Genomic DNA, 25,822 nt, shown 5'->3' with positions numbered 1-25,822 from the left:
TCGAAATAAATAATCCAAACAGCATTTCTCCTTTTAAGATGAATAACGTGTCCGATCTGATTTCCACTTCCCGACTAGTTCGTAAGTAGTTCCACACACACATATACTTCAACAGATGAACGAAGATACATTCAATAATGTTGGTCAGGCTATCTAATCTGACCAGGCTATATAAAAACATCCGAAATTCCAGGCAGGATTTAGATAGGCTTTAATTGCTTCTAGATTATTAAAATTCGATGAATACGTACCCCAATGTTGTCGGAACAATGGCTTTCAGAACCTACTGTGTAGCAGTGATAGTAGAACCAGTCTGAGCAAGACTTCTTATAGGGGCTGGAATAGTCACCTGGGATACACTGTCGCATTTTATCACACCAACCACAGTAAGGATCAGTGACGCAAGTTGAACAATTTTTGAATTTTGAGCAATACGAGTAAGTACATGCACGTCCTCGGAATGACCACTTGCACTTGCAAACGTTGGGTCCCACGCATTCACCGACGCCAGAACAGTTATGAACGTCTCGACAGGAGGGCTTGGAACAGTCTTGTCCTGTCCATCCTCGATAGCAAAAGCACGTGGATCCGATGCAATCACCATTATATAAGCACCCATTTGGACAACGAATCACTAAAAGAATGCGTAAGGACAAAAATGTCATAGAGCGCTTTCACTCACGTGACAAGGCAACCATACAATCGAAACTTTCTGCACAGTTTTTGCATAAAAATAGAGTTTAACTACCGGAGGATAGAAAAGGTATTGTTTTGGTACACCAACATGGCCGCTGTAAACTCTTTGTTCGTCTGAATGCAATAACAGATTGTATAATCTTAAAAGCCGAGAGGCTATTTTGACTTTACCTTCGCTTCTGCTACAAGCAAAAGAGTAATGGCTCTTGCAAGACACCTCCGTAATATTTCCTTCGTGACTCAAAACTTGACATCGGTCGTCCTGAAGTAGAAATAGCGACAAATAAAATAAAATAAAATGAAATAAAATAAAATGAAATAAAATAAAACAACGACAAAAGCAACGGCAACAACATCATTAACGTCATGTCATCATGATCAACATCTAAATTCCTATATACTTCATATTGATCAAATAATTTAAAACAATTAGATAACGAATACGTTTATATTTATTTTATTTTTGTACTACTTGCTAATAATGATATAAAATAGTTTAATTACCTTTTCCTGAATGTCATTGCTAATAATCCATAATGGTATCGGTGGCGGCTGGTCATAAGTGCCAGGTTTAATCATAGCCATGATTTTGATTAACAATTCTTTCTCACCTGGAGAGCTCGATACAAGTATATGTCCTCCGTAATACTGTGAAAATAATTCAAAACTTAAAGTTAACAAATAATAATACACGTTTATCAAATAAGAACGATAGGTCATTTAAAATTAATGTTGTTGTTTATTGGACCTTTTTTGGCCTTCCAGGCGACTAAAATGTCTTTAGATTATAATCCGAACTAAGAGAAAAAGGTGTCGCCAATAATCGCGATCCCCGATGGCCAAATTCCAGCAAACTAACCAGAACGTTTTAAAGCCTTGCATGTACCTTACAATATTTGTCTGCATCCTGGAAGGACTGGACTCCGGCACGAAAGACATAACAAGCTGGACCCATGTTCATCCAGTCAGGAGGACACCCCACTAGAAAATAAGACAAGCAACAACATTTAACACTAGCTCAAGGTATTGTTGCACTAGACGATTTTCAACGATGACTTTTCGCGTACAATGCTGCTTGAAAAAATGGTTTTCATGTAACATGGCGCACAGGTAAAGATTTTTAACGATATTTTGTTGGGCCTAAATGTTCAGGTTTTTGAACAACCTTGACAACTCACAACAGTGAAGAACTCAAGAATGCTGTGCTAACATCATCTTTATACTGAGAATCTGTAATCTATAATATATATATTTGGCTGTGACTTAACTATGTCTTTAACATTTTGGCTGTGTTCAACAGCCTTCATTACACGTTTCATACTCACGAGAGAGGATATTTCTTGGTTGTATCTTAACAAATGGCTCAAAAAGAATCTTTGGTAAACGGTTGTTGTTGCCGTGGTCACGTAGTCTTGGTTTAACAGTTGGTATTGTGCCAAATCCAAACCAATTCATTGTAGCATTTACGGGATCCGTGACGGCAGAAATAGTTGTATCAATCTCATAAAGGTTGTGGGGATTCTTCAGGCTATTACCATGATACTGAATTGGTCCATTGGTCCGGATAGTTGCATCATATTCTGATGCAGTGCCAGTGTTTAAGAAAAATGTATTGTTTATACAGTGCTGTCCTTCATATTTGTCGTTCAAGAATTCGTACTCCATGATCAAAAGGCCAGAATTGTTGAAAAAGAAGTTATCTTCTATTTTTGTGGGTACGTCCTTAATTTTGACAACACTGTTCTTGCTGTTATAAACAAAGCCTTTGCCATAATTACTGGAAAAGGAATTTTCCTTGATGTACACTACATGAGGAGTCCCTTTGTTGGACACGAGATATAAGGCTTCCTTACCGTTCTGTACAAACGTGTTTCCATAAACCCAACTTTTCTTTAATTTTCTTCCTTCGATGAAATTACCTTCACTGTTTTCTGTCTGCACGCGTAAACCACCGATAGCGTTACCAGCGACATGATTGTTTGTAAAAAGAAAATCTTTGTCCTTTATCTCTGCAAACACAACACCCGAATAGACGGGATGTTTTGCAGTCTTTGAATTCCCATTCTCGATAAATGCATTTCTTTTCATAGATAAGTGATTCCTTGAAGATGACTTGTACATCACGCCATGTATGTCACTGTTTCGGATAACGTTATTCTCCAATTCATCTTTTCCTAAACGAGAACGAAAAACAAATTCACGGAAAGTATTATTATATAATAAACATCAAGTAAAATAAACATACAGTTAACTCTCGCTTGCAGATATTTGTCCCGACATTTAATTCAAACACCTTGCTTTTGCGAAAGCCTCGCATTAAGGACATCAAGTGACGGTCTTGAGGGTGTCTGCCGTAACAAGAGTTGACTGTATTTGTAGGGAAATCTCCTTTAAAAAGTATGACTAATTTAGACTTTTTTTCAGCAAAGTGCCACATTTTAAAAGTCATCAACATACTTAAGTCTTTATTATAGTACAGAAATTGTGTTATTTAAAGTTTAAAAGGAAGGTGTCCTGGTTTTAGAAGCGAGGACCTCAATTGCCGGTCATGATCACCGCTGTGTGTGTGTGTGTGGCAAAAGGTGTGATCAGTTCCTTGGTTCAGGAATAAGCTCATTATTTTGTAATGTGGCATTCTTTTTTTAGAATATACAGCTATTTCAAAAAAGGTTTGTTCAATCCATGTTGCATCCTGCATCTTGCATCTTGCTTACTAAGCTTGAAAGGTATTAAATAATTATAATTGAACAAATAAAGACAGCACAACAAAAATGTATGCAGGAAAAACGTGTAGACAAAGATTTCAGGAAAATATCATATTGTTTATGTGGAAGTGACCTTCGCATCGCCCATAGTGCATTTTGGGCTTGGTATGCAAAATTCAACAAAAACTTTATCAACCTTTCTTGAAATAGCTATATCAAGTTTACCTCTAGAGCACATACCAGCAAACTTTGATTTCTACATACTAGTGTCATCAACCTCGAGCAGTAAAATGAATTATGCATATTCAGTGGCGCCATATTCTTTAGGAGACTTTACTCACCAGTTGCACAGTTTTGAATCTGAATATCATCAAGAATGAAAAAATTTCTGGTGTATCTATTAGTAGCTGCTGTGTATGATCCAATAAAGATTATTCGATACTCCAAGTAGTCCTTGGGTAGTTCAAGTACAGCTTTTGTCCATTGAAGAACTTCGGTCGTCTTTGGCGTCCACAAGAAAATAAGCTCTGAAGAGCTGTCAAAGATATCGTTTCCTTTTTGTAGAAATACGTTAAAAGACGATCTTCCACTTCTTCGAAATTTATAATAAAAAACCAATTTGCAAAACTGTGATTGAGAGGTTAGTAGAGGGCTGACAAGTGATGCATTGCCTGGCGAGTGATAACCCCATTGGCGCTGGCCAATTCCTACGACATAACCTGAATATAAAAATTGGTTAAAATTCAGCATAAATGGTACGATGTTATAACTGTGTTGGTCTGTTAGTCTGTTTTCGTTTGTAAGTACTTACCCTGGTCAGAGTTAAAAGAGTTATCACGTTGCGGATAGTTGTAGTATCCATTGTAAGTATAGTATTCTTGTTTTGCTTCCCATGTTTTTGTCATGTTGATACCGTTGATAGTCATGTTACTAAACGACTGCCAACCACACATTCCGTATTGCAAATTGCAAGGTATATCTGAAACAAAGTTATAAAGTTTTAATTTCAGCTAACCCCTGTACACTATATCTTCACACGGTGTACTTATTATAAAATTGGATAAAGCTTTTATAGCAAACAAAAAAAAATTAAATTAAAAGATGAAAATATTTAAGGTGTGCAAATCCAATCTTTAATTAGATAAAAATAGTTAATAGTCCCTTTCACAGTTCAGTTTAAAGGTAGCCGTGTCTTTGCAACGAACCGAGACGGAAGGCGAGCTTGCAATGATAGAGACATGGGAATAAATGTCAAGGGTGTTTAAAAAAGGGTCTCTAAGAGACTATTCAAAAGCAGTGAAGAAACAATATTCCAAGCGTGTGTGTTGGCAAATAGTTTTACACACAATATCGCTATTTCACTACGTAAATTACCTGAAGAGTGAATATCCACAACGTCCACTTCAAACATGACTCTTGATTTGAGGTTACCTTTCATTTGAATATTTCCTATCTCAGGAAAAATAAGATCCTTGTGCAAGATGGTTTTCAGTAAATATTCCGGATAATTGTATTGAAATGTATGCGTCCTCCTTTTGTCATAGATATTTATTGTTGGTAAACCTTGGTGAAAAAGAAGTCGTATGCGAACTCCCTTTCCTTCTGTTTCAGCTCTGAAATCTTTTTGGCAATATACATATGGTATTGTAGATAATTTCTCAGTGTCGATGTCGTTCAACTCGAAGAATACAATGCCTTTATTTTTCACGTCAAACGTTTTTATGCTGGGATCACAAATCGATGTTCTTCCGTATTGAACTAAAGGGATATTATGTTGTTGAGGAGAATCCAGAACAACCCCATTAACAGTGTTTTCGATAGTGCTGTCTTTTATAGTAACATCAAAGCTGGATTGAATGACGTTAAAACCGTTTCCTTGAAGATGCTTCAGATCACATTTGGTAACATTGACATTGTTCCCTGCTAAAAAATAACTGACGCCTTGAAAAGCACAGTTTTGAATAGTGACAAAGTTTATTTTGGGGTTTCGTATAACGCTTTCAATCGCAGATGCATTGGAATTGAAGTGCCGGCCACAGTAACTTATTTCAACATGTTCCAGTACGGAGCTCTCCTTGACAGTACCATTTTCATTTGATTCAACAAACCTTATATTTCCCCATGGCTGGCCTTTACAGTTCAATCCGACAAATTTTGACGTATTAGAAGCATAAGAATGGTCCTTTGCTTCGCACTTGCTCAATGATGTCTCGTTGCCATGACAGTGTATCTTGAACGGCCACGGCTTACTTGGTCCAAAATCAAACTTAGTATAATGTGCATCCTGATGCGGCAAGTATCCAAGCTCTCTGCAGATTACTTTTGTATTTGCGAGATTCCACGTACTGTCTGGACAGCACACAGGCATCCATTTGTTTTCGTGGTACACCTCTAAACGACCTTCCCAAGGAAAATGTCCATCTTTCAAGCGAACACTTTGACTTCCTTTTGGGTTGTCTAGAGTGAATTTGATTTTCCTTTCCTTTGTTCCACGAGCAATAAGTGTTCCTATAACAAGTAGACTAACACCTGGAGAAAATCTTAACGACACATTTGGTTCTATTGTGAGGACCACACCAGGAAGAATAGTTAAGTCCGAAGTAACTTTATAAGGGCCTGCTTCCTCTGTGAGATAAAGTGACTCATCTACACGACCCCCAAGTTTGTTTCCCCTTAGAGCTCTTACTTTATTGCCAATCATAACTGTTTTGTTATCATTGTAACTTGTTAGGAAAGGTGAAGTCGAAGCAATCGCGTAGTCGTGGTTATCATCAAAGTCGAAAATTCTTTGCCTTAAATGGTAATTGTCTACAGTTCCCCACCAGTTATGGCTGGCATTGAAAATATCCTTTTGCGAAAGAGCTTGAATGTGGAGACAAAATTCCATTTCAAAGGAGGGATTTGTCAATTTGTTATGGAAAAATTCAGTTATCTTGTAATAAAGAAGGCCACGTAATTTCAGGGCACAGTTGCTTCTGAAGTATACACGTGAAAGGGCGTCAGCAGCAACTTGGTTTTCTTTAAACGTGTTATTAATGATTGAAAATGATTTGTTACTTTGCTGGAATTCAACGTTATGCAATGACTGTACCGACATTATACCAATGGCTTTGTTGCGGTGAAATGTGTTGTTGCTTACATCAATGTTTCCTTCCATTCTGAAGATGGAAACCATCTCTCTTGAGATACAAGTATTGTTTTCTATGGAATTATCAGCAAAGAGAAGGTTAGCCATAATGGATGCTCCTTCGAATACTAAAGTCGACCCCAAGTTAGAATGAAAATCGTTTCCTGATGCTTCAAAAGCATTCCTTTGGTTACTGATAGACAACACGGACTTCTCAATGCACAGATTGTATCTGAATGCATTTCCTCTTAGTTGTAACGAACTACTGCAATAACCGCTTGTACCCGTCGATAGAACCGCCACACCAGTATTTCTTTCGAAAATGTTTTCATTCAAAACAAGTTCAGTGTAAGATTCGATTCTTTGAATTTCTATTATTGATCTCCCAGTACAGTTATTGCTTTTTAAAAATGTTGAAAAACATTTTTAATGGCCCAGAATGGTAAAGGTGGTACATCAAGATAACGCCTTGGTTAAATTGAAAAACATTATGCGAAGCTTCCAGACTGTACATCTGTTCGTAGATAGATATAACCGCTCCTCTCCTACACTGATTAGCACTGAATATGTTTCTTTTCATAAGAACCATATTATTATCATTCCGATTCCAATACCTACAAGATCTAGCGTGTATGACATATCCAACGTTATTTTCAAAACTGTTTTCGGTTATATTTATACTACACTCTGTGACAATTGAACGGCAAAGATATATCGACATGGTCGAGCCATGGTTTTGTTTAAATGAATTCCATTTAAAAATGAAGGACACATTTTGTTGTGCGTGATAGATTTCGGAAGATATCGCAGACGCTCTGTTAAACGCAAAAGTGCTGTTTTGCACAGCAATAATTGTTCTTGAAAATTCACCGTAGATAAAGAATCCACGATAATTATGAGTAATGCTGCAGTTGAACAAATTGAAAACCATTTTATTGTCATAGGCTGAATAAGAATGTAAATAAAGTCCGTCGGTATTGCTTGTGATACGTGAATCATAAATGCCAAAGTTTCCCGAGGTGTATGTCAGGTAGATGCCGTACCAGTTGGTCTCCAGTGTGATGGATTGCATTGTTCCCGTGGTTATTTCTTTTGCATAAATTTTGAGATAGTAGCTTGAGTTGGACATACTGCAATTTATGATTTTGAGGTGACTGATGACGTTGCCTTCAATATTCATGCCTCTTATCAAGTTGAAATTCGAATTTTCGATCTCAATGAAGCTTTCAAATGGCTTTTCATCTGTAATAAACAAATAAAAAACAATGTTCAATAGTCCCCTTCACAGATCCCTGCGGCATCTTGAAAGGTAGCCGTGCCTTTGCATCGAAACGGTCGCAGCTTGCAATGATAGAGACTTGAATAATTGTCCAAGATGTCAAAAAAGGTCTCTGTCATTGCAAGCTGCGACCGTTCCTCCAGCTTCGATGCAAAGGCAAGGCTACCTTTCAAGATGGCTCAGGGAACTGTTTCAATTTACAAATGACAACAATCTAAACTTAGCAGTATGACATCACCCTCATTAACATTGGAAGAATAAACTTTGATCTCCAAGATGCATCATTCAAATCATATAAAAATATTTTACCATTCAGCTATACACTTCAGTAGAATCAATACTGAAAATATAGAGTTAGGAATGAGGGGCACTCTAAGATTTTTAGTGGAAGAGTTTGGGAAACTGTAAAAATAATGCAGTCATACCTTCAATAGGAAAAAGGAGCAAGTGGAACGATACTGTGCTGTAATAGTACTTTTCGATTTTCAGAAGGGTTTCGTTATTTGAAGAGTTGAACACTTTTCGATCTTTAATATTAAATGTTTCTATCTTCCATCCATCTCTGCCCGTGATATTGTTTCCATCAAAGACATGGAGGTGGCTGTAGTGTAGCTGCGAATAAAGGACTTGGATTCCAAGTCTACGGCCTCGCTCTGTTACAAATAGATGTTGGCATGTTACATCTGATTCGTAGGGTAAATTTGAGTAGAGGTACACAATGTCGTCTTCTTTCAAGTAAGTGATATTTTGAGAACAAATAGCGATTTTCTTTACACTTGGATTCATGGTTTGAATCGCATGAGTAGTAGAAGCGTCCCACTGGCTCTGTAATTGAAAACCTGCTGCCCCAGTCGATTCCACCTCCACGTCCGTGAGCTTTAAGTATGGTGATCCAAGCATAATGCCAGTGGATGCAGTGTGAGAAATCTTAGAATTTGGCATGAAGGACTTCTTCAAGAATGGACTTGGAAATAAGACTTGGACGCCGATGCCCGAAGAAGAATTGATGTTGATGTTACTCAAGTTATGATGATCGAAGTCGATTCTTAAGGCATAACCTGGAAGACTAATGTCACTTCTGTAATTGAATCCAGCATCGTAAATGTTCAGATGATGAAGGTCACTTTTTTTATTGCTAATCGCAAGATGAACGCCGGCCCAGTAGTCCCTGAGACAGTACATAAGTGGAACTCTGTAACAGTTCTTCCCAAAGGTCCAGTTTTTATTGCTACACTGAATAATGTCATCTTTGTCGGGGTCGAGACATTTGATGCCAAAAACGAATTGGTCTGTTGGTTTTGGGGATATGTACCTATAACTAGTAAAACGTTCTATAAAACCGAGATGCCGGCAAACGACCTTTACTTCCAGTGGAAGCATGTTGTCGCATACTGGGATCCAAGTGTTGTTAGTGTAGAATTCTAGTACACCTTCCCAAGGTCCTTGTCCACCAGAAAGACGTATATTTTCTTGTATTATGTTCTTTATAAAGTTGACCTTTTCTTGGTTCTTGCCCATGACATGGAGTTCACCTTGTACCAACATACCAGAACGAGCAGGAAACATTAAAGTCGTGTTACTGGGTATCCGAAGACTGCCATTCTCCAAGATAACAATGTCATCCCGCACCTTATATGGCATTTGGCTACGAGGCAAAGATAGCTCTCCATCCAAGGCACCGCCTATAGTGTTGTCTTGAAGAAAACACCTTATGTGCGGTAGACGTTCAATTTCCAGGTCAATGATTCTTGAGGAACGGAAGTAAGGAAAGTATCTGACTTTAGCAAGTTGAATACGATCGTAAAAATCAGATATTTTGTCTTTTATCTCACATTCGTCTTTCGTGTCCCACCAATTAAATCTGGCATCAACAACACTGCTATGATTGACGTACAATGTAGACAACAAATAACGACAGTCATTTGCGTCCAATGAATTGTTGTGGAATGTAAAAGTTCCCTCCTTAAAAAACAACCAAAGCTCTGTCGGTAGAACTTTGGTACAAGTTTGGAAACAAAAACTTCACGCTGTTGTTTTGAAAGGTATTATTATCGACGCTGGCCTTTCGAATCAAAGGAAACCCCATGAAATCTATGTAAACAAGATTTGAACCACGATTGCCAAAAAACTGGTTCTGACTTATGCTGACTTCGACAGGATTGCTGACACTTTTCGGCTTGCATTCATAAGAGGTTTGATCGGTAATAACAATTATTTGGCTAGAATTGTTATAAAAAGAGTTGTTCCGTATTTCGGCTTTAAGTCTATAAAGTGAAATACATGAAGCGTAGAGTGCTTGGTTCTTGTTCTCTCGAAACTCATTGTGTGACATCATGAGTGATACCTGCTTGTAACGTGAACCACGGCTGCAGCTTTCTTGTTTAAAGCGCAAGCCTCCGCGTGAATTGTTACTGATGCTACTCTCTTCTATTACGATGGACACATTTTCCGTTGAGCTCTCGATATGCTGACAAGCAGGAGAAAGATATACTCCGTGGTACAAATTATCGGAAACCTTAGTTCCTTGTATATTTATTCCGGTCAATTGAGGAACAGGGTTGCTGCTCGAGGACTGGAATTCGTGCATGCAGATGCCATGTTGTCTGTTTTTCTCAATGAAGGAATCGATAATTCGGTGTTCGCCACCTTCGTTCCTTAGCTTAAGCCCATGATTCGAATTCTGTAGTATATACGAAGAGTAAATGCTTACAGAAGCCATGCCCTCGTATATCTCGACTCCACTTAGCTGATTTTCTGATATGCTACAAAACGCAAGGTCTAAAGCCCCTGAAACTTTGTTTGATAGCAGCCCTTGATGATTATTCAGCACTAGACGGGCATGACTAATGCTGCAGTTCATCCAAGATATTTGCAATAGCATTCCTTTCTCTTGATTATTAAAAGCCTTGATGTCGGATAAATTGCAAATAGAAATACTCGAATGGTAGAAGGCAACGCCATTTCCACCATTTTTGCTGAAACGTAGTCTAGAACATGAAACCTTCCCAGTTTGGTTTTTGGCCATCATTCCGTCTTTGGTGTTAAGAGAAAAATCTGTGTTCTCTATGTATATTTGATTGGGGATATCCTTCAAAGCCATGCCAAAACCATTATTACCAATGAATTTTGAGTTAGTAATAGTCAATGAACTTTTATCTGCATTAAAAAAAAGTCAAAATCAAAATCAACATTCAGAACATAGTTGTTTATCATTTAAACTAATCCATCCGTTTGGGAATTCATTCGCTAATGGTAAAGAAAAGAGCGGGAAACTTTGAATTACAAAATATGGTACACGCGTCTACCGAAAGAACCAAAACGAGCGGGAAAAGTGGATAACCCAGTAGTAAGAAAAAAACAGAAGCACAGAACAGCAATACAAGCATATTTCTTAATTTTTCATTAATTATTACCTGAACTTTCAGTAATAAGGAGCTCTGCCGCAGCTTCATACTGATATGTTTGACGATACCTTATCCAAAGCACGTTTCCTGTCGTGAAAGAAGGCTTTACAGCTCGTCCACTATCACTTTGTGTCACCCGTGTTAGAAGTGTGGAATTAATATTGTCACCGTCACGTGCCTCAATATAGTATCCTTGGCCCTTTAAGAATTGAAAGTGAAGGGCAAGAGTATGGCCGGTAGACGTTTTGAAGACCTTTAAATAAAAAATTATGACCTTAGTTTGTTTCGTTTTTATTCTTTTTTAGGATGGTTGGAAAACAACCAATAACTATTATAGTTTTCTCATAAATAATTCGGCGGCTGCAGTAGTAACAAAAAAATGTTTGTGGATCGCGACATTTTTTTAAAATGCATCGTTGGTGAGCATGATAGCAAGGTAATTTTAGGCAAAAGAATTTGTTTGCTTACTAAAGGTATTTTAAGAAATAAATACACCATGTACGACGTTCATACATTTAGGCAACCATAATGATAAAATTTTGGTAAAAATTACTGTAGTCAGTTCACTACTCAGCAACTGTATAATTGAATCTACAGCACTAAATCTACTGATCCTTTTGAACAGTTCATTCCGGAGAGCCTAAGTATCGTACTAGGATTTCAATATTTTAACATTTATTTGTTTATGAGTCTGCACGTGATACTTTTGAAAACGATCATAACATATCGGGATCAAACAGTTTATGATACTCTATTTTTCATCACTATTACCTTGATGGTATCTTCAGTTTCCCACCATTTTGAAGATACGGTAAGGTAAAGAGGAAAAGACGCATTACTTGGATGAACATCTTATAAATCCACCGATGATTTTCTTATTCTCGAGTACTCGATCCCATCTCCATTTGTGGTGTTGAACACGACGCTGTTGTTAATGTTTAATGACGCGTTGTTAGAAGATATAACGATTCCGTTTACCATACTGTCGCTAATAACTGTGCCGTGGATAAAGAACTCGCCGTCTTTCAGCTCCGTTGACTTGATTCCTCTGATGGATGATGTTAGAGTAACATTGTAAAGAGGTGGTAGGACTTTATGTCCATGAATACCAATAAAAGCCTTGTGAATGTCAACTTATCTCATCTGGACTTGGCTTGCTGTGTCTTTGTACTCAATGCCACTCCAGTATACTCTTTCGGCTAGTAGAGGGAGAAGCGTGTAACACTTGATACCAATATCACTGTAGTGGCCTGAGAAAAAGGACAGTATGAAAAATCACCATCGAAATCTAGGATACCCATTCATGTCGCATGCATGGCCTTAACAATTTGTCAGTCAGTTGAGCGCCAATACATTACGGACCTCAAATACTGCACTCGCTCGAATCAAAGAAAAACTAATTAGGGAAATAATTTTTTTTCAAAATTTTACCTGCATATTGCAATAAGCTACTTACGACAATTAATCTGGGACCCTGGCTGATGAGGACAATCAAGCAAACTCCCCTCGGTTCCTTTGCAGTTGACGCTGAAGATATTGGTTTTTGTAACACCATGACGAAGAGAATAATATCTTTTCGCACCCACAAACCCTAACATTCTGCAAGCAACTTCTGTATTTGAGGTGGTCCAACGATTATAACAAACGCTGCCCTATTGGTTATCGACGAGCAGCTCTAGCCGTCCAGTACGGTAATCAGCACCTCCAATTAGCCTGCCACCTTTGTTGTAAGGAATAGTGTCGTTTATTTTGTCTAAATCAACAGTCTCGTTAGACTGAAGATTTGTTAAAGTGATACGACTGGTTGACGTTCCTTGGGCCTTAAGGGTGCCGTGAACTTTTAGTCCCACTCCTGGAGAGAAGTAGATTTCCACGCCAGGCTCGACATTCAAAGTTGCGCCTTTTGTGACGACAATGTTTGAAGTTACCATGTAGGGTGAATCAACCTTAGTCAGGTTCCTAGTTCCTGTTACGTTTCCATTTAGTTCAAATAAAGAGCCACTCTTAGCAGTTGCTAAAAGTAGTATTAGAATGACTGGAGTCATTTTGAAGTTTTCAGAAAACTGTTTTTCGGTTGCATTTGTTTCTGAAAGGAAAAGCAAAAGTAAACGTTATTTTTTAAAAAATTCTAGTTTTAAAAGATTAAACTTCAGTCACAAATGAATAATCTCTTTTTACAGCAGATTTCTTACTATAATACTTTTGCCTTACTAATTTCAAATTACACAATCTGTTGTCCACTTTACTATGATCTATAACCATTCCATCATCAATGATTCCATTGAAACATTCCCATATAAAATGGTGAACGTAAAATCTTTTTTGCAAATTTGAATAATTTGTTCTTACACAACCAAATATCCATTATGGGTTCGATTCCCATTGAGGTCATATCTTTTCAACAACCCCGATTAAGACTCCAGCACCTCACTTTAGAATAGCTATGACATCACCGTTATTACAGGCCCGGAGTAGGGTCTGGGGGGAGCCTCTTGCTCAGGCATGCTCCGGAGCGCTCCGGTTGCTATGGTGCAATCCAGCAAACCAAAAAATAGATATGGCCGACCACCCCCTAGAAACTTGAGTGAAAAACACTTATGGTCAATATTTGTCACGCGGGAGACCGGAGTTAGATTCAATGTTAATTTACGATTTTGGGCGACTTAGAAAATTTCGATTATAACTATTTTATTGTCAAACATTTCACACAAATACGAGATCGAAATAAATATAATATAATCAAATTTCTCATAATGCATGACGTTTATTCATTATTTGCATATCGCAGCGACAGTTGCACTGAGGCGAATCCAACTGAATCACACTGATCAGAAGATCAAGCGAAAATAGAAAAACACTTTGAAATTTCCCACTGTAGAAGAGTCCCAAAAATAAAAATGACGCCATCCCGATTGCGTTGGTATGGTGCAATCCAGCAAACTATGAAATAGATATGGCTGAGCACTCTCCCCCTCCTAAAAAATTGGGCCTGGCTAAATATAGATATGATGCAGACTACCCCCTCCCCCTACGGGCCCGTGGTAGCCCGACGGTACCCGTGGTGCAGAACCCCCATTCCATATCTACTCTGGGAATTTCCCTAGTTACGTAATTTCCGGGAATTTGCTGATATGACATTTCTTAGAATTTCGTCACACCTTTTTCCTCAGAATTTGGTCACGGCATCGTGCAGAATTCTATTGTTCTATGCGACATAAACTTACAGTTGAGTGATTTTCAAAGATCGGTATAATTTCACGAATACATTATAGCATATGCATCATTAACTTAAATCATTCTTAGTTAGTACTTGGTATCGCCCTCCCAACTCACCCCTCGAGTTATTCACGACATTTGAAAAGCTCATAGATAGCATTGATAAGACAAATCTCGATTATTATTTGTTAGGTGATATAAATTGCGATCTCTTAGAACTAACGAGAACGAACCTAGCTTCATCTAATTTAATTGATATTTTGGATATCTATGGGCTTTATCAGCTATTAAATGAGCCAACACGTGTAACGCATAACACTAAATCATTAATTGACTTATGTGTGACAAACACTCCCGACAAAATTAGTAAGTCAGGTGTGTATCATCTTGGCATCAGTGATCACTCTTTAGTATTCATGACGAGAAAAATTCATTACGAGCCGTCAAAGGCTCGCAAAATTGAGGTACGTAACTTCAGAAATTTCGATCAAGACAAATTTTTGAGTGATCTCAAACAACTGCCATGGTCAGACATCAAGTCTTACGATGATCCGAATGATATGTGGATTCGCTGGAAAACCTTGCTAACCGAGTGTATTGATTCCCACCTGCCTGTTCGCCACAAGCGTGTGGGAAGGAAAAACTCACCATGGATCACAACGGAGCTAATACAGAAAATGCGGTCACGTGACCAATTGAAAAGGAAAGCCATTTCCACTGACAGTGACTTATTTTGGAAAAAATACAAAGAATCGAGAAACAGGATTAATAACGAAATTAGATTAGCGAAGAAAAAATACTTTACGGAAAATTTAGCACTAAATAAATCTGATCCTCGGAAAACATGGCACCTCCTTAATGATCTAAGTGCTCGAAAGGCTAGCAAATTTTCCGGCGTTTCCGAAATTAAAGTTGCCAATAAATCAGTAACCTCACCAAGTGAGATGGCCGAGATTTTCAATGAACATTTCACAAGTATAGGCCAGACTCTAGCCAATAAATTACCTCCATCTGACATTAAATTTGAATCATTTCTGAAACCTACAACTGGTAAAACTTTCGCTATCCAACCTCCAAGTGAGCAAACTGTTTGCGACTTGTTAGGAAGTATAAAGGAAAAGAAAGCTGCAGGCTTAGATAACATACCCAACAAATTGCTAAAAATGTCCGCCTCTATAGTGGGACCATCTCTCACTGTGATTTTTCGACAATCTATTAAAATGGGCATTTTTCCTAGGGAGTGGAAAATAGCGAAAGTAACGCCTATATTTAAAAAAGGGGAGAAAACTGACCTAAACAATTATCGCCCAATCTCGGTTATTCCCACTGCTTCAAAGATATTTGAGAAGATCGTTTATGATCAACTATACGATTATTTGAATGAAAACCAGTTATTGACGGAATGCCAGTCAGGCTTTCGCTCCCTGCACAGCACTGTCACCGCGTTGCTCGAAGCAACGAACGAATGGTCAGTTAATATAGACAAGGGACTACTTAACGGAGTAATCTTCATAGACCTCCAAAAAGCCTTCGACACCATAGATCATGAAATTCTTTTGTCCAAACTATCGAATTATGGTGTAGATGAAGGCTCACTCAAGTGGTTCCGTTCTTATTTACTGACGAGGTCTCAGCTGTGCAGTGTTAACGGAAGTCTGTCTGAGCCTTGTACTGTGAGCTGCGGTGTACCACAAGGCAGTAATTTAGGCCCACTTTTATTTCTCCTGTATATTAATGACTTACCAAATTGTTTGGCGCAAGCCATAACAAGAATGTTTGCTGATGATACCAGCATCAGCGTTCATGGTAAAAATGTAGGAGACTTGGAACCAAGCATCAACACTGAACTCACTAATATACATCAGTGGTTGTTAGCAAATAAGCTAAGCTTGAATGTAGCGAAAACGGAATTTATGATTATTGGGTCCCGCCAAAAGTTCACAGCGCAATGCGATTCCACTATTAATATTGCGATTAATGGAGCTAGCGTTAAACAAGTTGATCACACCAAATCTTTGGGTGTCACTATCGATAAAAACCTTAATTGGTCAGAACATGTTAACAACATTTCGAAGAAAATCTCTTCAAGTATAGGGGCTCTAAAACGTGTTCGCCCATTTATTTCGACCGATAGTGCCATCCAAATCTACGAAGCCTTAATTCTACCCAAACTGGACTATTGTAGTGCAGTTTGGGATGGATTAAGTGATAAACTATGTGTTCAACTACAAAAGCGTCAAAATCGAGCGGCTAGAGTTATCACAAGATCTAACTATGACATAAGATCTAGCCATCTCCTTGACCAATTAAACTGGGATACACTTGCAGTTCGTCGTAAAAAACAAAAAGCCCTACTAATATTTAAGACGATGCAGGGACGTACACCAGTTTACTTACAAAACCTTTTCTCCGACTACCATACTAAATACAACCTTCGAAATCATGATCATAAACTGTCAATACCTAAGCCACACACTGAATATCTAAAACGATCATTCAGCTATAGTGGGGCAAAATTGTGGAATGACCTACCGTTAAATATAAAAGAGGTCAAGTCAGTACGAAAATTTAAAACGGAAATTGATAGTTTGTACAGTAAGAAAAGTTGTAACTAAGGGCTCCACGGCAAACATGTAAAACAGTAACTAGCTTTTTAATCGTAAATCTTTACTTTTAAATATTTTTAGGCAATCGACTGATGTTTTTACCGTGGCAAAAATAAAGAAGCTTCCTTCCTAACTTATTTTCGCTAACACTGATTGGCTAGACCAAAGACAAATAACTGTCAAACGCAAATGATTGACGGCATTGAACTCCCTTGAGTCATATCAGGGTAAATATTTTGATTGACACCACTTGATACATAGTTAATATTAACTATTCTTGATATGACCAGGAAAACTCGTGTTATCGCGATAGACTTTATTGTGTTTTTTCTTGACAACCGAAGTTGAGAAAAAACGTAAGCGGCTTTATTTGGGTAAGAGTCAAAGTTTCAATGAATGGTCACAGGAACTGATCATTTGTTGCATTTTTCTTGAAAACCGAAGTCGAGAAGTAAGCTTAAGGTGGCTCGACCCCCTCACGCTTGACCGCTACCTTCCACTTTTGGAACGCTAGTGCATTAACGTCTTTTATCCGATTGCAAATCTTTTTTGCACATAAGTCACATAAAGATTGAATGAATGTTTGATGCAGTTTTTTATGAGATCGGACGTCATAACACGTGATTAGGATGACATATTTGATTTCGTTTAGAAAATAATTTTAGCCTTGCAGAGCGTTCAACACTTAAATGCTTCGTACCACATAATTATATACTAGATGCCTCCATTTGTGGGGATTTTTGAAAAAATCTATCTAGCTAATTATGAGACATTTGAGATTATTTAAATATAGTACATAATCTACTTCAAAACTAAACAATGGATTTCATACGGCCGAAATTAATATTTCAGAGCTATATATTCACAAAAGTCATTGCTCATTTAGTTTTACTCTGTATCTAGTTTTAAAAGGAACATTTTGAAGGTAATCGACTTATGCGATTTTGTGAAAACGTATAGTGCAGAAGACGGGGTAAACATTTGATGCGCACTTTTCATCGCAGTTTTCTAGTCAATCTTACTAGATCTTCCATTATTCTAAAACTTCGCTGATCATTTCTCTCAAAATCACGTCAGAATACAAATTTGAACTTAAACTAATATTACACAAAATTGCAAGACTATTGAACTCATTTAAAGCGATCTAAAGCGAACGAGAAATACAGAAAACATTGATCGTTTCCCAACGATTTGATGCTCTGGGAATTCTATTGTTTGCTAATGATCATAACATCAAATTCTTTCGCACCATGCACGGTCTCATCTCGATTGGCTGCTTTCCGATTTATTCCCGAAGTTTGGTAACAAACAGTTGTTTTTTTTATTCAAACGTGGGACGTTTGTCATGATGTACTTTGTCAGTGTGAGTGAATAGAATCGGCGAACATGCCTCAAATTAAAACTTCAAGAAAGAAGCGAGAAAGACTTTTGAGTTTAGATAAAGAACCATACTTCTGGAGTAAATCGGAAAGCAGCCAAGCGAGATGAGACCGTGCATGGTGCGAAAGAATTTGGTGTTATGATCATTAGCAAACAATAGAATTCCCAGAGCATCAAATCGTTGGGAAACGATCAATGTTTTCTGTATTTCTCGTTCGCTTTAGATCGCTTTAAATGAGTTCAATAGTCTTGCAATTTTGTGTAATATTAGTTTAAGTTCAAATTTGTATTCTGACGTGATTTTGAGAGAAATGATCAGCGAGTTTTAGAATAATGGAAGATCTAGTAAGATTGACTAGAAAACTGCGATGAAAAGTGCGCATCAAATGTTTACCCCGTCTTCTGCACTATACGTTTTCACAAAATCGCATAAGTCGATTACCTTCAAAATGTTCCTTTTAAAACTAGATACAGAGTAAAACTAAATGAGCAATGACTTTTGTGAATATATAGCTCTGAAATATTAATTTCGGCCGTATGAAATCCATTGTTTAGTTTTGAAGTAGATTATGCACTATATTTAAATAATCTCAAATATCTCATAATCAGCTAGATAGATTTTTTCAAAAATCCCCACAAATGGAGGCATCTAGTATATAATTATGTGGTACGAAGCATTTTAGTGTTGAACGCTCTGCAAGGCTAAAATTATTTTCTAAACGAAATCAAATATGTCATCCTAATCACGTGTTATGACGTCCGATCTCATAAAAAACTGCATCAAACATTCATTCAATCTTTATGTGACTTATGTGCAAAAACGATTTGCAATCGGATAAAAGACGTTTATGCACTAGCGTTCCAAAAGTGGAAGGTAGCGGTCAAGCGTGAGGGGGTCGAGCCACCTTAGAACTTAAACTAATATTACACAAAATTGCAAGACTATTGAACTCATTTAAAGCGATCTAAAGCGGACGAGAAATACAGAAAACATTGATCGTCTCCCAACATTTGATGCTCTGGGAATTCTATTGTTTGCTAATGATCATAACATCGAATTCTTTCGCACCATGCACGGTCTCATCTCGCTTTCATTTCATCATAATCACGTGTTATAACGTCCGATCTCATTATAAACTGCATCAAACATTAATTCAATCTTTGTGTGACTTATGTGCAAAAAAGATTTGCAATCGGATAAAACACGTTTATGCACCAGCGTTCCAAAAGTGGAAGGTAGCGGTCAAGCTTGAGAGGGTCCAGCCACCTTAAAAATATTAATGCCTATTGCCAAAATTAGTTCATATAATTTAAGAAGGTGAGTACTACAATGTTACAGTGCACAAAAATTAAAAATTGTCATTGCCTTTATCCTTCACACTGCTCCACTAATAGATATATTGTTTTATGAAGCTATAAGATTTTCCCTGCATGGGTATCGCTTAATATAATGCAAAGAAAGTGAAAGTAGCACACAAAAAAGTTCTTATAAGATTTTTGATCCTAAAAAAAACATTCGACGTGTAAACAGAGCGATGTCTTTCCCACTATTTATCTTAGCTTCTGTTTAAGTCTGTACTTACCGTTCAAATTCGAGACAAAAAAGCTTTGCGTACGGCAAGGAAGAAACCAAATGCCTTTGTGATAAACACTAGGGGAAAATGTTTGCGCATGCGTGTCTTTCAGTTTGTTTTCCAAGAATTCAAGATATTTAGTTTATATAAAAATAAATGTTCGTTTTCCCCGAGTACGCAATAAGTTTTGCGAGTATGCTTTCGTGAGACCAAGGTACTGTATTGATATAGGCAATAGTTTCAACAACTGGCTAAGTTTTTGCATTTTGTGAAGTCCATTTGTCAGGAATATTAGGAAGTCAAATTTACATTTGTTTACAAGACTCAAAGACATGAGAATTGTTCAGTAAAGGTCAACATTGGCATAGTGAAGATATATTTGTTTACGGAAGACGTTCCGCAAAGTGCTTCTTAATTAAGATTTGTTTTAATCTCCCGTGATTAGACAGTCTTTTAATCGAAGTTTGGTATCACTTCAAAGTTAGTTGGGCCTCATAGTGGGAATAGTGGGAAAGATATCGCTCTGTTTGTCGATTGAATATTGAGAGCAATAAATTGTATTTCTTTGCTCTTTGCGACACACGCGTCGGCACGATCTATATAATACTTATGAACAAGCCCACATAACTTCAAAGTTCTAAAAAGAGTTACATTTATGTCCAGATTTAGGACATTTAGACTAAAAAACACCGGTAGATCCGACCTAAAAGATAAATTGCTTGATTATTGTTCATACCTAGTACTGAATTTTGGCTTCTATAGTTTTGCTCGTCTTATCCTTGTGTTGTTTTGGTGTTGCTTGATCTTTCGGCAGCGTTTGACACGGTTAATCATAAGATCTAGTTAGAAAGGATATCTTCAAAGTTTGGTGTGACTGGCATGGCCTTGAATCTTACTTGGCTGATAGGAACTTTCGTGTTGCTGTTCAGGGTGCCACCGGGTGTATCATCCTGTCGCTCTGTGCATTGTGGTGTGCCACAGGTTCTATCTTGGGTCCCATTTTGTTTCTGATGTACATGCCACCTATTGGGGACATTTTGAGAGAACATGATGTTGATTTTCACTTGTATGCTGATGATACTCAGTTGTACATCACATTTGAAACATCCTCTTCTGCCGAAATGGAATCTGCCAAATTCAGAATAGAGCCTTGTGTAAGCGAAATTGATAATTGGATGACTAGAAACAAGCTCAAATTGAACACTGACAAAACAGAGATTGCTGTACTGTCGGCTGCTCATCGTCCCAGGCCACCTATTGATTCTATCAAATACTGTGATCATAATATTTCTTCTTCATCAGTTCGCGATATAGGAGTCATCTTTGATGACAAAATGTCTCTTGAAGACCAGAACACCTCCATTTGCAAATCCTGTTTCTTCCACATTAGAAACATTTGGAAAATCCGTAAATATATTTCTTTTGAAGCCTGTGAAACTCTAGTTCATGCATTCATTTCCTCTAGATTAGACTTCTGTAATTCTTTGATGTATGGGTTGCCAAAACACTTAATTCAAAAACTTCAGCAGGTTCAAAATGCAGCAGCACGTTTAGTATCCTGCGGTCACAAATACGATCATATAACGCCCATTCTCTATCATTTAACGTCCTTTTTTCACGAGGGTAGCACTTCATAGCCAGTGGCTAACAAACCTGTGGTCCTCATTCCATGATCGAATTGGAATTTAGGAGTTCATTATTGCGGAGGGAGGAAAAGCGGAGAACCCGGAAAACCCTCGAAGCACAGGAGAGAACCAACAAGCAACTAACCAACAAACAACTACACTAGCTGCCTGTTGAACAACGAATTGACTACAAGATACTTTTATTAACTTTCAAGGCTATGAATGGTTGTGCTCCCTCATATCTTAATAAACTGGTAAAACCGTATGTGCCAGCTCGTAAATTGAGATCGCAATCATCCAATCTTTTAACCAAAGGTTCTTTCAAACTTAAATCCTATGGTAAAAGAGCATTCTCAAATGCTGCGCCTGAACTACGGAATAATGCACATATGAGGTCATGCAGAGATATTTTGTGTTTTAAGCGTGATCTTAAAACCTTACTTTTTAAGAAGGCTTACTCTTGATAAATATTTTTATTTAAAGTTTTTTATAACTTTTATTTGCATATGTTGGTGGTTTGAATGTTTAGGTTAATTTGAAGAGGTATGTAAAACAGGAAAGTACAAGTAGATCTACGAGTCAAAACAATCCCGGTTACTAAAGTAAACATGCTAGACTTGCAGAGTCATATACAAAAAGCATTATTCATGTAAACAAATCATTCCTAAAATTATATTGCATAACACTATAATGAAATGTAGTGAATGACGTAAATAGAATCTCTATTCTCTTGAACATTCCTGCTGTCATAATACACAAATAATAATATCAAAACAAATTTCAGAACTGAACACCAAGAAAATATATTAAGGATATAGTTATGTCTGCCTCGAACAGGTTTCGTCGCATGCCGAGCGCAAACAACCCAAATTTCTCTGAATTCGAGAGTTTCGCATAAAGCGCTCATTGAAAAACCCAAGCTGAATCTTACATATGATTTAGCCTGTCAGTCGAAAGTATCAAGGATTATGTTTGATTTTTACAGACATTGCCTCTTAATCAAAGTCATAACAACATAATATGCAATAGCCCTCCATGACCAGTCATTATAGAATGAGAAGATATAACTAGCTAAAAGCTAGTGTGAGCTGCGTCGGTGTTTCTAATGAAACAGTAATGATAAAAAAGTAAATGTTAACTCCGTTTTTGAAATAGGTCGTGATATTGCGCTCAAAAACGAAGATAAAGACTTGCAACAATACCCGCAATATATTGAAATTTATTAAAAGATCTCCAGAATAATAGCAACCATTTTAACAAATGACAGATGACTTCCGCTTAGGTTGTCGAAACGTCAGTACTATCAAATAGTCCTTCTCAGGACTACATCCACCCGGATGATCATAACATAAATATCGTTACTTCGATAAAGAAATAACAAACAATAGAATTCTTAACACCTGAACACTCGTCAATCGACTTTATGCAACTCTACTTATAGGTATTTTTTCGTAGTGCTGATTATCGATGGCTACTTTGACGATACGCGGAGGGCAAAACAAGAATGACGTACAATATATAGAGTTTCGTGTTTTTATCTTTCTTTTATGGATAAACGTGATCGGTGTGCCGTCTTAATTTATCTTTTGTTGTATTCTCTTTTGGTGAGCTGTTATATTAATCGAGTTGATTTTTCATGGCTTGGCTGTCGTCACTTCCGTCCGTACGTCCGTACGTCCGTACGTCCGTACGTCCGTCCATGTACACAACACAGGAATCCCGCTTGATGTCAAAGCAAAACTACTCACAAATGCGGCTCTCAAATGCACAGAAAAAATCGCTCTAGGACAAGTTATAGACCAAAAACAATTAAAAAAATACTTTCATGTAGTCAAAGATGGATCAAAAAGTGTTCTTCAAGAATTCGGGTGTGTTTTTTTTAGCAAACAATCGTATATTATTATTATTTTTGACAAGCATTTTTCTCGACAAATCGACAAATCAAAGCTTTTTTCTCAAATCTTTTTATATTTCTATAGCTTAATTTATTTTAATGTTGGAGGAAATATAACACGGAGAGCATATTACGACAACAAATATTCGTCCTTTATTTAGCTTTGTAAATCTTTTACAATTCGGTTGTTTTTAACCAACTATCGTATATTTTTCGTTCAAAAAAAAAAAAAAAAGAAAAAATGCAGCTTTGCTTGCCTCCTATCGCGGGGTCCCATCGGTAAAACAAAGAAGACTTTCATTCAATAATTTTATATCTTTCTACAGATTATTTATTTATTTTTGAATGAAATATAAGTTTTCACCAAATATTCAACTGTTTATTAATCTGTTCGAGCAAGTATGATTATAAAAATGAGCTTAAATTTGTGTTGTTGAGAGATGTATAAAGACCTAGACTTTCACTTTAAAAAGCTAAAAAAAGATATTCAAAAAACATTTACAAACGCCAATTTACTTACAAAGAAATTAGTCATTTTGTATTTTGCATTGCCTTTTGCATTATTTTCTATTTTGTCTCAGTTGTTCTTGTCAAGTTTAAATGAATGTAAGCTTTGTTTTTGGAAAACTGCAACTGCAAAAGACCTAATTAAAAACCTTATTTTTTTGCTCACCTTAACCGCCAGTTTTCAAGTCTGTTTTTAAGTCTTGATTTGCCCTAAATCTCCTGATTTGTGATTTCCATGAAAGACATCCGAGGTAAACTTCACTAAACTTGATATTGTATTGGATTATCTGTAGTTATCTTTCGTTTTTTTTAAGTAAAAGAGATTTAAAGCCTAAAACTGTCGGCCTTGGAAAACTTTGTCGAAGAATCTTCTAAGAACAAAACTAGCCCCTGGGGGTGGTGGTGAGTTGTGTACAAAATTCCTAAGTGGGAGAGTATACTCGCGCAAAAAAACAAACAAACAAACAAAACAAAACAAAACAAAAAACAAAAAAACAAAAAAACGAAAAACAATGTAGGGCATTTCGATTCGATTTCACTGCATGGATTTTATTATGGGAGAAATTATCTTCATCTCGAATAAGAAATAATTGAAAGATTTTTTTCCCGGTCTTATTTTTACCTTTCAGTTTCATTCACATTCGAGAGCTCCGCTTTTAGGCAGTGCCTAAATATATATATTAGTATATTATCTATTGGCTGTTGGTGAGGTGGAGGAATTCTCAGACGCATGTCCCGGCAAGCTTGAAGAGAAGTTTGGTGTTAGTTTTCTCTGGGCTTTTCGGAGTATGGGTGCGTTTGAGGAGCAAATCACTTCTTAATCTTTAATTCAAATTTGCTATTATAATTAATCATTATTTAGATGATTGAGATTCCGCATATTTATAGGTTGCTATGAATAGACGTCACTTCCGGTAATAGCTCTTTTTTAATGGCTTGTAGAATCCTGGAGGTTGTTTTGATCTCTTGTTTTCTGGCTTGATGTCGTAGAAATAGTCAAATACAATAGTTTGAGGACTTATTTGGCATGTTTTGACTTAACATCCGCTAGTTGCCCCTCAGTCAACCGCTTGTTTGCCCCCCAGTCAACTCCAAAAAAGTCACGTGATTGATAGTAAGCAATAGGGATAAACTAAAGAAAAGGTCGTCAACCACACCTTTTCCAATAACCAGGTTTTCATGTCCTTGGATTTACTGAATAACCCTTACCTATTGCTATTTTTAGATGTGATTTTATTGGCCTGTACAGCGCAGAACTCTACAATTGTCGAGCCTACATCAAAAGGTTTGAACACTAATTTTACTAACACCGTAGTAACTGTCGTCGGGGATCTCCAAATTAATAGGTTATCAGATACCAATTTCAATGGTCATGCACACATACAAACACACAAGAATGAAATTGTAAAGACGAAGATGTTTAATTTTAAAAGTATCTTTATTTTTACTTATCAGTTGAAATTCTAGAGAGCCCATTTGGAAACTGCACCGTACGAGAAATATGGAAGATACATACTACTTGTGACAAACCCCTTAATATTGGTCTCCATCTATCTACCCATTCCTACCTCTATCCATTCTACCATTCCTCCCTCCCTCAATCCACCCACCCATCCATTCTTTCATGCATTCAACCATAACCGGTTTTTGGAACACCAGTATATGAAAAACTATTGAAATCCGTTGCCGCGAATCGAAGGGGCTGACCAGATATCTATCCTGAAACGCTTAAAGAAAATAGTTAAAAAATTAAAACCATTCCAAAAACGATGAATCCATAATATTCACTGGGGAAAACATTTGACCGCC

General features: G+C 37.2%; 1 protein-coding gene across 1 annotated transcript in view; it reads right to left on the bottom strand.

Moving 5' to 3' along the window:
• Nucleotides 1–20,038, bottom strand: part of LOC116301602 (uncharacterized) — a 42,589-nt gene extending 22,551 nt beyond the window's left edge. The window contains 15 exon segments of the mRNA XM_089035966.1: nt 252–634; nt 868–958; nt 1,201–1,344; nt 1,583–1,677; nt 2,022–2,870; nt 3,743–4,120; nt 4,213–4,380; nt 4,776–6,928; nt 6,963–7,770; nt 8,233–9,775; nt 9,777–10,963; nt 11,221–11,464; nt 12,076–12,461; nt 12,668–13,297; nt 19,997–20,038. Of these exon segments, the coding sequence (XP_088892092.1) occupies nt 252–634; nt 868–958; nt 1,201–1,344; nt 1,583–1,677; nt 2,022–2,870; nt 3,743–4,120; nt 4,213–4,380; nt 4,776–6,928; nt 6,963–7,770; nt 8,233–9,775; nt 9,777–10,963; nt 11,221–11,464; nt 12,076–12,461; nt 12,668–13,256 (9,018 nt within the window). The 5' untranslated portion in view covers nt 13,257–13,297; nt 19,997–20,038.
• Between the last annotated feature and the right edge of the window lie 5,784 nt (nt 20,039–25,822).

Source organism: Actinia tenebrosa, unplaced genomic scaffold, assembly GCF_029948245.1.
Source record: "Actinia tenebrosa isolate PJP-AT-01 unplaced genomic scaffold, QUT_ActTen_1.0 PGA_scaffold3__52_contigs__length_22856419, whole genome shotgun sequence".
In the NCBI taxonomy this organism is placed as follows: Eukaryota; Metazoa; Cnidaria; class Anthozoa; order Actiniaria; family Actiniidae; genus Actinia; species Actinia tenebrosa.
This window is presented reverse-complemented; position numbering and strand designations above follow the sequence as displayed.